We start from the raw sequence: 13086 nt of genomic DNA on the forward strand, positions 1-13086 counted from the left end.
CAGACTTACCTCCTCTTGTTTTCGTTTACTTGGGCCCGTTTACTCATTAATTTGCTTTAGTTTCTCTTTGATTCAGTCATTAACCAGCTTCCCCCTTCCATTAATGTACTGTTTCCCTCTCAGCATCTCCCCCTATTTCCCCTTGTCTCCATGCCCCTTGCTCGCCCACAGTGATCCCCCACACCTCCTTGTGTAACCCGACTGCAAGATCCATCAGCTGATGGGCTGCTCATCTCTCATCTGACAGCCCCATCCGCCTCTGTGCCCAACGTCTCTTGTTTCACACACACACTGTACCCATGTCCCCAAACCCTGCTGTCATGGAAACTGAGCGTCCTACCTTGGTTCATGTGCCAGAGGTCAGGTAGCTGCTCCAGCGCCCTCTGCACAGCCGCATCCCTGAGGGGTGTTATGCGAGTCCGGCACATGGCCGTTCAGGAAAGGTTTTCAATATGTTCTGGCCACATTCCCACACGTCTGCAGTCAGGAAGATCTGAGCTGAAAAAACAGAGACTCTTCGCAGCTTCATAAATCTGCCTGTCGTGTACAACATCATCTAGCCTGCAGAAATAAAACACGAGTTTCTGCAGGACTCAGACAGCCGTGCCTTTGGACAGACACTGCGGCTGACCAGCATGTATGCCCTCTCACTCCCCTCTACGGGGGCTCTTCCCAGATCACTGCGTGATTGAAGGCTGTGGCTGAACTCACGCAGAAGTCAGATCTGAAATGGCTTCGAACAATTCGTTTGTTATGCGCAGAAGATTTATGGCGAATCTCTAAAGGAAACGTGGCAGCTGTTTCCTGGGCTGGTGGGTGTTTGTTTGTCAGTTCAGTACAGAGGAGGTGGACAACTAAATGGTACTCGCAGTGAGGTTGTGCAGTGCATTTATACCTGCTGAACTCCATTTTCAGCAGTGCACATTATCAATGCGATGATTCCATCGAAAGTGAGATACATGCTGTGGTCTTTGCTACATACATTCAGTGTAGATGATACAGTATATAGTATTTGATGTGTATTATTTACACACTATTATTATGTGTTTATAATATACTCTGCTGAGGTACAACTGGGTTTTGATAGAAGGTACAACCCATATCCTCTTGGACCTGGAACTTTTTGATTCAAAGTCCTGCTTGTTGTCCACTGGGTCCTCTTGCTGCATATTTCATGGTCTTTGACTCTTTGAAACAGGATTATCCAGCAGTAACTGGGTTCACCCTTCATCCCTTAATGAAATAACAGCACACACAAAGCGTTTATAGGTGTTCACAAGGTTGTGGATTCAAACAGAACCAGAAAATAGTTATGTCAAGTGGGGCAGCAGGTGGTGCCTTGTACTCAAAGGCTCCAGGTTACAATCTCACCTCCTGCTACAGTGCCCTTGACTTACCCAGAATTGATACTGTAAAAATAACTCTGTCCTATAAGTTATAAATATTTAATAAATAATAACTGTAAACAGGGGGGTGCGGTGGCACAGGGGGTTTGGCCGGGTCCTGCTCTCTGGTGGATCTGGGGTTCGAGTCGTGCTTGGGGTGCCTTATGGCTGACTGGTGTCCCGTCCTGGGTGTGTCCCTTCCCCCTTCAGCCTTGAGCCCTGTGTTGCCGGGTTAGGCTCCGGTTCCCCGTGACCAGACTCTGGACAAGTGGTTGCAGACAGTGTGTGTTTGAGTATTTTTTTATTCTCTCTCGACATATTTTAGTTTAATTTTAAACCCATATATGAACGTTTATTAATTTTTGCTGACTTTTTAGTAGTGTGCTATCTAATAAAACTATATAAACTATATAGAAAACTATATAGAGTTATGAAAATGTTTTCTATGAAATAAAAAATGTCACGCTAAAATGCAAAGGTACAACAGTATAGTACCATACAGGATTGAGACCTCCATCCTCAGTACTCTCACCAGCTATGTCTCCTAGTACTTGTGCTGTCCCAAAATGTACAGGAGGCCCTTAGAGGATACACTATGTCACCAAGGTTGTTTACAGGCGCCACAGAGGGGCGGAGTGTGTTTGCGTGCGTCAGCGTTCTGCCTCTTCGACACGGCAGTACGCGCACTGCAGCGGAGGTAGCTGGGGCAGGAACTCTGCCTGCATGCAGAATCAACCCCCTGCTGTCATCCTCCTCCACCCTGCACCCCCCACGGCCTGCTCTGTTTTCCACAACGCTCTCCTGGGGTCGGGGAGGGGGGGACTGTCTAGTCGCTGACAGCTGAAAGTCAACCTGCGCAGAAACAATGGCGGAGTGGAGAGCGGACTGGGGAGGGCCAATGAGGATGAGCCCTTTGTAAACACGACTTGCAGCGTGTGCTGAGACTCTTTGTCCCGAGTGTTCCTTCTAGTCCTGCATTTCTGACACGCCAGCCTTTGGAGGAAAAGCTTCTGTTTAAGGTTTTAGAGGTTTGTTTCGTAGGAATGGTTCTGCGGTAGCAGTGTGCTTCACCTCAGGAGTACAATGCTAACAGTGACAGTGTTGGCCATTGGAAGAAACTCTATTCTATTCTATTCTATTCTATTCTATTTCTGCCGGGGGCAGCAGGTGGCATAGTGGTTAGATCCACAGCCTCCTGCTTGAAGGGTCTCTTTTTAGTTCCACCTCCTGCTGTAATATCCTAGAACAAGGTACTTACTTTTCATTGATGCAGTTAAAATTACCCAGCTCTATAAATGGGTAAATCACCATTAAGAAGTTTAGTTTAGTTTAGGTTGTTTGGGAGAAAAGTGTCAGCTACATGAATAAATTTAAATGTACTGCAAAGAATTTAGGACGTTTTAGAATTTGATGTTGCCCCCATCCAGTTGTGATAGTTGTGTTGTGGCATCCTTCTTTTTTCCCCTCCATGCACCTGTGTGTCCATGGAAAGAGAAGGACTTGCTTTGTCTGAGTTGACCTCTGCTTCATGTGGGGGAGACAGTGAGTGCCAGCTCTGCAGCATCGCTCCCCTCACATCCTTTCATCTCTTGCACCTGGTCTTTTTCACGTTTTATATTTTATTAGTCCTGACGTGCATGCCGACCAGATAGGGGGAGCTCATGGAACAGATTTAGAGACCTGTGCAAGTCTTGGTTCCCAGGCTTAGTAATTGATCAATTAGTGATACACTAACAGAATGATCACATCTGTGATTACATTTATTCAGAAATCTATCAAACAAGGCTATGGATGCTTTTCGGGTGCGCTGGCCAGCAGTGCTGTGGTCTGACTGTGGAAAAACACAGCTTGTGGTGATGCGCATAAAACGAAATGCCTTGAAAAAAGTTCAGGCAGTTTTTGGAAAGCTAAAAGTGTGTACTCATGAACTAAGAGGGTAGCAGCTCTTGTACCCTTAATGAGTTACCTAATCTGCTAATTTTCTCAGTGTAATAACTAGCCACATACATGGGTGCAATTGTGTAGAAGTGTCTGCGTGGATAGGACCGGAGCTTTGCTGCTTCCAGCTGTGATTATGACTGCCTCCTTGGTGCGTGTGTGTGTGTCTACAGAAGGGGAGCTGGCGGCCAAGAAGGAGGCACTGGCCTCAGAGAGCACCACCCTGGAGGCACTGCTCCGTGGGGAGGGCCTGGACAAGCGCAGTGCCAGCAATAGCACTAGGGAGGAGGAATCCCTGCTGGAGATTCAGGTGGGTCCCGTCTGCTGAGTTTTGGTGCTTCTCTGCTGCCTGCCCTCCCCACCCCCAGAGCTTAGTGGCTTTACAAGAACTGATTTCAGTATGCTTCATTTCTGTGCCAAGCATTTCCCCAACGACACAGTGTAGTGTAAAAAGCGCAGTAAATGTCCCCAGAGCTCTTATTTAGTATGATCACAAGATCTGACACAAGCAGAAAAGTGTCTGGCAGAGGCTGATTTTTTCGCAAAGTGTTTTGGACCAAATGTACACATGGCACAGAGCATTGGCCTTCTGTCTTCGATCCCAAACCCACCATGTGGGGGGGAGACGGGCCTTTTCATCCCTTGGCTCATCCACTACAGAGAGTCCTGGAGGCGGATGAGAATGGAGACGGTTACCATGACGACGAAGACTTTGAAGTGGACACTCCAAAAAGGAAGCAGAGGAGCAAGGGCCGGGTAAGCTGTTCGTGGAGCTAGCAGGCCCCCAAATACTGTAAAACGCATGCACCCCCCTCCATCCAGCATGGTGCACCGACAAAGTCTGAGGATAAGTCAGCGCTGCTAAGTCAGTCATCATTGTCAAAAACAAGTAATTATAGGCAATTTTTACAGCGGCCTTCACTGATGTGCAGCGGATCCACTAGCGGGGCGTCATGCATGTGGATGGCACACAGCTGAAATTACCAGCTGCGAGAACAGTCTCCTCCCACACTGTCGTGTCATTAGCCATTATAAAGCACAGGCAACTGTCCCTTCAGCCCACTGTAATCACTCTCCAATGGCTTGCCCCTTTCCACAGATCACACTGGCAGGGTTTTGTTTATATTCTCTTTGCAATTAAATCATCATTTGCACTTGTGTCTTTCTGCAGAATGTCATAATTTGCGTATAACCCTGCCATACTCCCAACTTAGTAACAAAACAAAATCAAAAAACAAAGTAACAGAAAACGTGTTTTGCTATAACACACAATACTAAATCATGGCAGTGTGTTTACTCTGTGCCAGTCAGAAGGCAGGGGATGTGAAATCGCCACCTGCTGGCGCAGTGCCTGAGAGCGACTTTGCTCTTCCCAAAGGGCCGGGGTTCGGGTCGAAGGAAGACCGAGGCAGCCTCCACAGAGGATCAGGACAAGCCCTATGTCTGTGACAGTAAGTACCTGTGCCACGTGGATCTGCAGTCTGCCCCCCCCGAGTGGGGTGGGGGAGGGCATCTTGTACACAGGACCGCTATTAATGTTAGGAAGGCTGACAGTGTCTGAAGAACAAGGGTCCAATAATGCCACCTTGCTGTTCTTTTCCACAAAAATTCTGCCAGCTTGAGAACGTTTATTCCCGCTTCCTGCGGTGAAAATATTCTGTTAACTGGCCAGATCGGAGGAACGTTTTTTTCCAGAGAGCTATGTTTACTACACTGCAAAAATCAGGCCAACTTTCTGTGTACAGCCACAGGCTCAGTACTAAAGAGGGCCAACGTTGAGTCAAAGGTCAGATTAACTTTTTTGTACACTTAGCTCTTGCCCCTCAGTTTGTGTTTGGATGAGGAGCAAGGAGCAGTTATGCTGATATGGTTTATGGATAAACTGTACCGTAAACGGCTGACATTCATTGATCCACACTGGGCTGGACAAGCCTTTATATGTCATTAACATGGGTGTGCCCTGGACTAGCAGATCCTCAGGGGTTGCCCTCAGTACTTTAAATGCACTGTTAAAATCTCTCTAATTGTGAATAGCTGTTCTTGGAACCTGAGGGGGCGCGGTGGCGCAGTGGGTTGGACCGGGTCCTGCTCTTCAGTGGGTCTGCGGTTCGAGTCCTGCTTGGGGTGCCTTGTGATGGACTGGCGTCCCGTCCTGGGTGTGTCCCCTCCCCCTCCGGCCTTACGCCCTGTGTTACCGGGTAGGCTCCGGTTTCCCGTGACCCCGTATGGGACAAGCGGTTCCGAAAATGTGTGTGTGTTCTTGGAACCTGTATATATTGGAAATGTGAATGCCTGGACATGGCATGAGTTTCCCTCTCCTGGACAGAGTCCAGTCCATTGGTGCCTTTTATATGTAACCTACATAGAATATTATTGGTTTTTGTCATGCATTTCTAGAACACTTTATTATTTTTTTTTTTTTTTACCTTGAGCAGATACAATGCTGTAACAACTTCCTTTTTTATTTCACTAAACACTAATACATCATTAACCAAAGTTATAGAAATGTGCATACAGTTCTGCTGGAAAATATGTGACCTCTATAAGGATGATCATTTTTCTTGTGTAAGATATTGAAATAAATTTATGAAACCTAGATCTTAAACTTACAAAATGAATAAATGACAATGATTCACACAGCTGATTCTACTTACCTACTTAGTTTAACCAGTGCAACTTGGGGTTTACTTATTTTTTCACCTCCACTACTTCTGTGTTTCTACCACACACATGATTTCCTCTAAACCAAGATATGGAATTGGTCATTACACACCTATTATGTCACATGAGAAAGACTGCTTCTCATCAGATCAGCATTTTGTGGTAAAAGTAAGCGACACAGGGGCTTTGCATACTTTAAAGCAGTGCTGCGTGTGACATCCTGGAAAATAGATGCAAATTCTGTATACGTGGCTCGCTTTCAGCACATGCAGAGTTGCAGCTCTTCACTTACTGAAAGGCATACTTGATAATGCAGGCTGATTTAGAGGTGATTAGTGATAGTGTTCTTCATGGCATCCTGGAAGGGTTTTTATGGTTTGCCTTACTAGCTCACCCTTTTTACTTTAATTTCTAAGAGAGCAGTTGGATGACAGGAACTAATTAGGGAAAAAGAGGCTCATCCAGTTGCCTCGTGCCACATTGGAAACTGTTCACTCACAGAGGTGGAGGACCACCGAACGCTCAGCTCAGGGGTTACTTTCACCTCAGAATAGCAGAAGAACTTTGAAGTCCAGTTGTAGAGCCACTGTGTACAAGGGTGTGAAATGGACCCAGCTTGATTTTTTTTGGTTTTTTTCTGCTCAGTTTGCTTTCTGTCATGCCATCAGACCGCGTTCTTAAAAATTGCACGAGGCAGAATCTCCCTGGAGGTTCAGGAGGTGAATGTTAGACACAGTGCACCTCTGTTCTACCCCCTGACCTTTGAGACCTGGAGTCAGTTTGGTAAAAGGCTGCTGTTACCTGCATCTCACAGGGTTTCGATAGCGTGCACTTTATATATGGGAGACACAGACCGGGTGGGATTGGGTTCTTTAATGCAATGCTAACTTTGAGTGAAACTTACTCTTGTTTTTTTCCTTTTTTTTTCCTTTCCTTTTTTGTTTGCCTTGTGTCTTCTCTGTTGCAGACCGATACAAACAAAAGCATAACTCAAAAACTGCAGCTTCAGGTATCTGGACTTTGTTGCCTTCATTTTCTTCTTTTATGGAAATGGGGGGTTTAAAGGCCACAGCTGTCCAGTCAGAAGTCAGAGACGATTGATGTCCTCTGAACGGCTAGGGCAGGGTGCTGTCAGCACAGGTCGCTCTGTCCCTTTCCATTGGTTTCCGTTGGTTTCCATTGGTACCATTAACCAGCTTCATGCGATGCTTCCCTCTTGGCACTGCAGGCATGTGTCTGTCAATCATGAGATCAATGTGGGCCGAGTCAACGTTATCCCAGTGTCTGTATTTATAGTGTCTTTCCTTCCGCCCCACTTCCGCATACACATGAGATCTGGGCCACTCTTGTTCTTTGCCTCATTGGACAGAATAAGTGCAAGAATGACAGAGTTCACACAGTTCAAGAATGAATTTCAGTTTGATGTGTTAACAGATGTGAGAGTGGTCGTTCTCATGTACTCCTGTTCTGGCCACATTGTCATTCTCTCTCCTGTCCTCCTGTACATGGAATAGCTCGATTAGTTCAGTAATCGATCCCCTCTTCTTTGTGCACAAATTCAGTTGGCAAATGGCCAGAGTGGCTGCAAGGGAAGAGCTTTATAGCTAAGATTTCCATTACTTGGTGTTTACAGTGAGCAGCCAAGCGGAGTTAACAGCAAACATAATGGTGTCCATTAAGCGCGAGACCATTGGCTCAACATTTTCATAGGCATCCTTTGCATATTTAGCACTTGTAACCGGACATTCTAAAATGACTTTCCGTTACATTTCATGCTTTTGTTCCCTCATGCAGTGCTAGTGTCCCTGGTTCCGCTTCCTCCTTCCTGGTTTTAGAAAGCAGTAACCTTAGTCTTTAAAGCCCTTTGTCTTCGCAAGGAGCAGAGGACAGTGTCTCGCCTGTGTGCTTCTGTCTGTCTCTGCCTGGTTGTGTTTTGCTGTTCTAGACAGATGAGTAGTGAATTTCCACTCATGATTCAAAGCTTTCATGTGCGTTTTTTGTTCAGAAATGCAAACTTGACTGAATTTTTTTTTCCCCTTTACAAAAGAAAAAAATAAGTTTCTGTTTTACCATGGTTGCTGATGTAAATGTGGGCCTTTGTGTAAAGGTATATCTCAATAGTGTTTCATATGTGGAAGCAGTATATAATTCTGTAGGGTGATTATTATTTAAAAACTGAATTATTGTTCAGGTCATTTGTGGTGACCTCAGTCACCAAAACATACTGAGAGTTTCCAGTGACCTGCCTTTGTAGGCCAAACTGGAAGTATGGTTGTTACTTCTGACTGGATTCAGCTAATGCAATAAAAACTGAGCACAGTCACATTTTTCAGTGTTTTAATTTTTTGACAAAGCATATAATTGTTAATTCTTTATTATTCCCATATCGAATCATATCAGTGATATTCAAACTCTCATTCACTCATTCACCATCATTAACTGCTCTGCCAGGTCATGGTTGCAGTAGTTTGAAGCCTGTCCTGGAAGCACAGGGCACTAGGCTAGTTAGGTTACACTCTAGGGATGCCAGTCCATTGCAGTTAAATTGAAAGCAATAAGTTCAGCCTATATTGTACTAAATGTACTAAACTCCTGGCTATAGCAATGTAATAACTGAATTTATACATTTATGGAATCTATTGAAAAGACTGTTCAAAGATCATTGCTTTTGTGCCTTAGTCTCATTCCACCACTCAGCCCCAAATCCTGTTATAGCGGATGGGGCAAATTAACGAACGAGAGGTCCAAGTCATGATGATAATAATGTTTGCCTGGGTGTCCTGCCTCCCCACTTCCCAATTTCCCCCTATCCTCAGTCTGTGGGAAGCGCTACAAGAACCGCCCCGGTCTGAGTTACCACTACACCCACACCCATCTGGCAGATGAGGAAGGCGAGGAAGACAGGGACTCCGAACCGTCCCAGTCCCCACCAACCTACCGCTCCGACAGCCACAAACGTAAGGTCCCGAAGCCCAGATTCAGCTTGACCAGCTTTGATTATACCTGGCCTATGTGCTCTGTATGCAGGAAATGAGGTAATATGTTTTGCTTACCTGTTCAGAATAGCTGTCAAAATATGGGCCCAGTGCACTCAGTTTGATTGTCATTGGTGCACTGGCAACAAAAGCAGTATAAATGACACTATTGGGACACAAGACGACATGTGTGACTTAAGAGTTTCATCTGCTGAAAAAGTGCTGTGAAATTGTAAATTTCTCTTCTAATGTGACTATGTGAATACAGACACAATGAGATTTTAAAAACTGGTAACAGTGACGCCAAAAGAACTCATATTGGCTTTTTATAGCAAACGTGTAAGAATATAAGGAACATGGAAACTGTGGGTAGTTCAGAATGGGTAGGACCTTAATGAATAGCGCAACAGCATCTCAATGCTTTGTTGTGTTTGATTCCAGAGGCTTTTCCAGTGGCGACTTGCCCACATGTAAATGGAGTGGCTTCTGGTTTACATATTTTGTGGCCTTGTTTTATCTGTGGCCAATTATCTAATTGCTCACTGGGGACAGTGAGAGTAGTGCAGCAGTAACCCTAAGCCGGGTTGCAATGTGATACGTGGAGGGGGATGGGAGGCCCGCGTGTGCAGCAACATCCTAAATAATGAATTAATTGGCCCTTCAGGAAACAAAATCTTAAAAAGCAGCCCTGCAGAAGTGAGGTGAATGTATATGGTGTTAAAAGACCCTTTTCTGCTTTGTTCCCAGCAGCTCAGAAGGGCCCGGATGGTGCTGTCATTCCCAATAACTACTGTGACTTCTGCCTCGGAGACTCGGGTTCCAACAGAAAGACAGGCCAAGCTGAGGAGCTGGTGTCTTGCTCGGACTGCGGTCGCTCCGGTGGGTGCTGTTGCTCTCTCTCTCTCTCTCTCTCTCTCTCTCTCGTGCCACAGCCGCTCAAGCTCTGCCACTCTCATTCATCGCAGCCCAAGCACCAGCCAATGTCCTCCCCCTCCCCCGCTCGCAGCCCAGCACGCCTCCACCCCGCAGCAGCACCTCTTTTCGCTTGGGTGGTCAGGGTCATGCCAGAGTCAGGCCAGGGAGGCCAGGGGCCCTGCTATATGTTTGCTGAGAATTGTTTCACAGCCAGGGCTCGACCCAGTTACGGGTTGGTGTGGCATTTCAGAATTTACCAGAAACAAAAGCAACACTCACAACAGAAAAGAGCTACGAGAAATGGACCACTTGTACAGAGCAAGGTGGTGGCATGTTACCGCAAGACCTTCAAATGTGGCCACACCGGGAATTCAGGACAGCCAAACCAGTGCCTTCTGGATCCAGATGATGGTCGCACCCTCACCCAATAAACGGATACTCTTTTCGTCCCGCAGCTACCTCAAAGCCCTTGCACAGTAAACTAGTGTGTACTTGTCACCCTGCCTGGCCAGATTACAGTAAACCACATCGAGAAAGGGCCAGTGGTAGTAAAACACACCGTCATAACGATAGACGCCTACACCACAGCGATGTGCACATACACAGAGCACAATTTAACGATTTTGCAACTGAAACAAAGGTCTTAACATTCTACAGCCAAACTGACATCATTCCAACAGTCATACAGACAGATTGTATAGGTGTAGGCGACTTTGGGTTTGCAGTGAATTTCAGCGTTTAGTCCAGCAAGCAAGCCAGCTGCCAAAACATGCTGCTCCCTGGCCTGCGTGGCAGCAGATGTGGCTTTTTTTTATACTGGCTTTGTAGTTGAAGTGTTGAAGTCTATTGTGTGTGTGTGTGTGTGTGAGAGAGAGAGAGAGAGCGAGAGAGATGCACGCTTAACTTTTCAGAACTGCTCCGTATGCCACAGGCTGTGTGCAGAGCTGTCAACGTATAGGACTGTTACAGTTTGCTGTCTTCTCACAAGCTGCATTCATTTAATTGGAAGAAACTCCTCTGAGATCTGAACACAGCCTTACTATACCCCATAACTGAATGCTACCCTAACTAATTAAAATCCCATTTATCCACATGACCTTTCAATTGATAACATTTCCTTGGAACGAAGAAAGGTGAAACTGAGGCACTGCACTGATGAACCTTTTTCAAAGTCTCCAGATTCCCATATTGGAAGATGACCAGCGATGTAGTAGGGGGCTGAATGGGCTTTAATGGACTTTATGAACATTTAATTGAGCTGATCCAGGGACCGTGTCACTTTTCTGCCTTATTCATCATCTGCTTCTTTTGGACTTGTCATTTATTTGCTCTGCTTCACATCTCATCATCTGCTGTGTGCATCATCTCGTCGTGGCCCCATAGGCTGGCATCTGTCGCTGGAGTAGATTTCAGCCACTTGGTGCTGAATCGAACTCCGTTTTACTTTCTCGGTACATGTCCTATTCCCTTGGTTGGCAGTGATTGTTATTGTCAGGGTTTCAACATGTTTGGTGTTTAAGGTGGTGCTATTGTGGGTCTTCCCCCTTCTTTTCCCAGTCAGTGTGCCCTGGCCATGTGGTTCTGCTCGGTGTCGACTTGTCGTTTCCACCACTGCAGCATGCAAAGTTCTCCCATGTTCTGCAACTTCCTTTGCTGCATACACCATTGGTGAAGAACATGGTGTATGGGTGAGAGCATTGGGTATCCTGGCCATCTTAGTGTTCAATAGAAAGAGTGTTAAATAATGACCTTAGAATTAATAATCTCTTCCGGATTCACTTCGATCATGATCTATTAAGTTCATGTAATGTATAAATGTTCACGCACTATAACTTTGAGGTCATGGCTGTTAAACAGCGGACAAACCTTCACGCAACTACTCCTGTAATGTAACGTAAATGTTGATATATTAAGTACTAGGAGGGAATCGTCGATATTCGGATAAAGTTTTATGCAGTTACTTGTGTGGTGTAAATTGATTCATATGGTGGAAAGAAACAAACTACCTGTACTTAAGAATCACGTGCCTGCATCTGTGCTCTTCCTGCTAATGTACTGCACACAATGTATTTTTTATGAGATGTACATCACTTTGGAGGAAAACATCTGCTAAATGAATTAATGTAAATGTAAGCGGAAAGATGATAAATAACTGACTGTTCAAGAGCAGTTGCTATTACACAGCTGTATCTCGTGTGTGTGATTGAAAACTACCTTTCTCTCAGATAAAGTTTTGTACTTCCCAATAAAATCCAAAACACAAAAGACAAGAAAAGCAGCCCTTTTTCTTATAGGTTTAAGGCCATCTGACATGCATAATGCTGTCAAGTTAAACATTTCCCTGGGTTATATTTTTTCAGTGGATTACGGAGAGCCCCAAAAAATTGTCTGGTATCCTGTCTTTCAGAAGAAGGATTTTGTTCGCTGAGGAGCTTTGGGGGAACCTACTCATTGAAAGGTTCTGCAGTGTGCAGGGCTTTTGTACGAATCATTGGGTTTTACTGTCGTTTCGCATGTTTGTGCCGTCACAGCATTGTAGTACTTCTGTAGACAGCTTCAGCAACAGAATACTTCATAACTCATATGGGTAAAATGGGTGGCACTCCAGAAGCCACTCCATTTACATGTTAGTGCTCGTAATAGCTGGGGGACCATGTGATGTTCTCCAGACATAGTGCATGTCATAGCAGCGGTGTTATGAAAATGTGGCACTGGAGCTGGCTACTTTCCAGGCTTCCTGGAGATGAGGGTGGGATGCATAATGAAAGCACGTATAGGTTGGCATGGTGTTCTAGTTTCTGTTTTATTCTCTCGCTTTGTGGTTAAGCATGATCCACTTGGATGAACATCAGTAGGCAGTCCAGTCCATCAGCATGTTTCAGCAACAGCAGCATGAGTGCAGGAGATGCACAAGAAAATTCTGGACTGTTAGGTTGAAGTACTGGTGTAAATATCCAGAAATGTGAAACACAGTGGAAGCTTTTTTTTTTTTTTAATAAATTACCCAGAATGCCCCTGGTTGTTCACAGCTAAAGTTACTGTGAACCTTCTTGTGGTCAGTGTGTAGTGACACACTTGAGCTCTGGATTGGTTTTGGCACCCCTGCAGACCAAATATGGAATTGTAAACAACATTACTGCGCAGAAAAGAGGCAGTGGCACAAACACTGATTTTACTGCATAGCTTCACAATGATATGTGGAAAAAACACCT

The 13086-nt window shown here is 45.3% G+C and overlaps 1 protein-coding gene across 3 annotated transcripts in view; it reads left to right on the forward strand.

Annotated features, from left to right (window-relative positions):
* The window catches only part of dpf3 (double PHD fingers 3), a 46906-nt gene that overhangs the window by 19948 nt on the left and 13872 nt on the right, over positions 1-13086 (forward strand). For 2 of the 3 annotated variants that reach the window (XM_018727680.2, XM_018727682.1), the window contains exons 4-8: positions 3497-3633; positions 3984-4079; positions 4702-4774; positions 8801-8941; positions 9710-9838. In XM_018727680.2, the coding sequence (XP_018583196.1) occupies positions 3497-3633; positions 3984-4079; positions 4702-4774; positions 8801-8941; positions 9710-9838 (576 nt within the window). Of the gene's footprint in view, positions 1-3496; positions 3634-3983; positions 4080-4701; positions 4775-8800; positions 8942-9706; positions 9839-13086 lie in introns of all 3 variants that reach the window. The other variant, XM_018727681.1, reaches the window with a different exon arrangement.

This window comes from Scleropages formosus, chromosome 15, assembly GCF_900964775.1.
Source record: "Scleropages formosus chromosome 15, fSclFor1.1, whole genome shotgun sequence".
NCBI lineage: Eukaryota > Metazoa > Chordata > Actinopteri > Osteoglossiformes > Osteoglossidae > Scleropages > Scleropages formosus.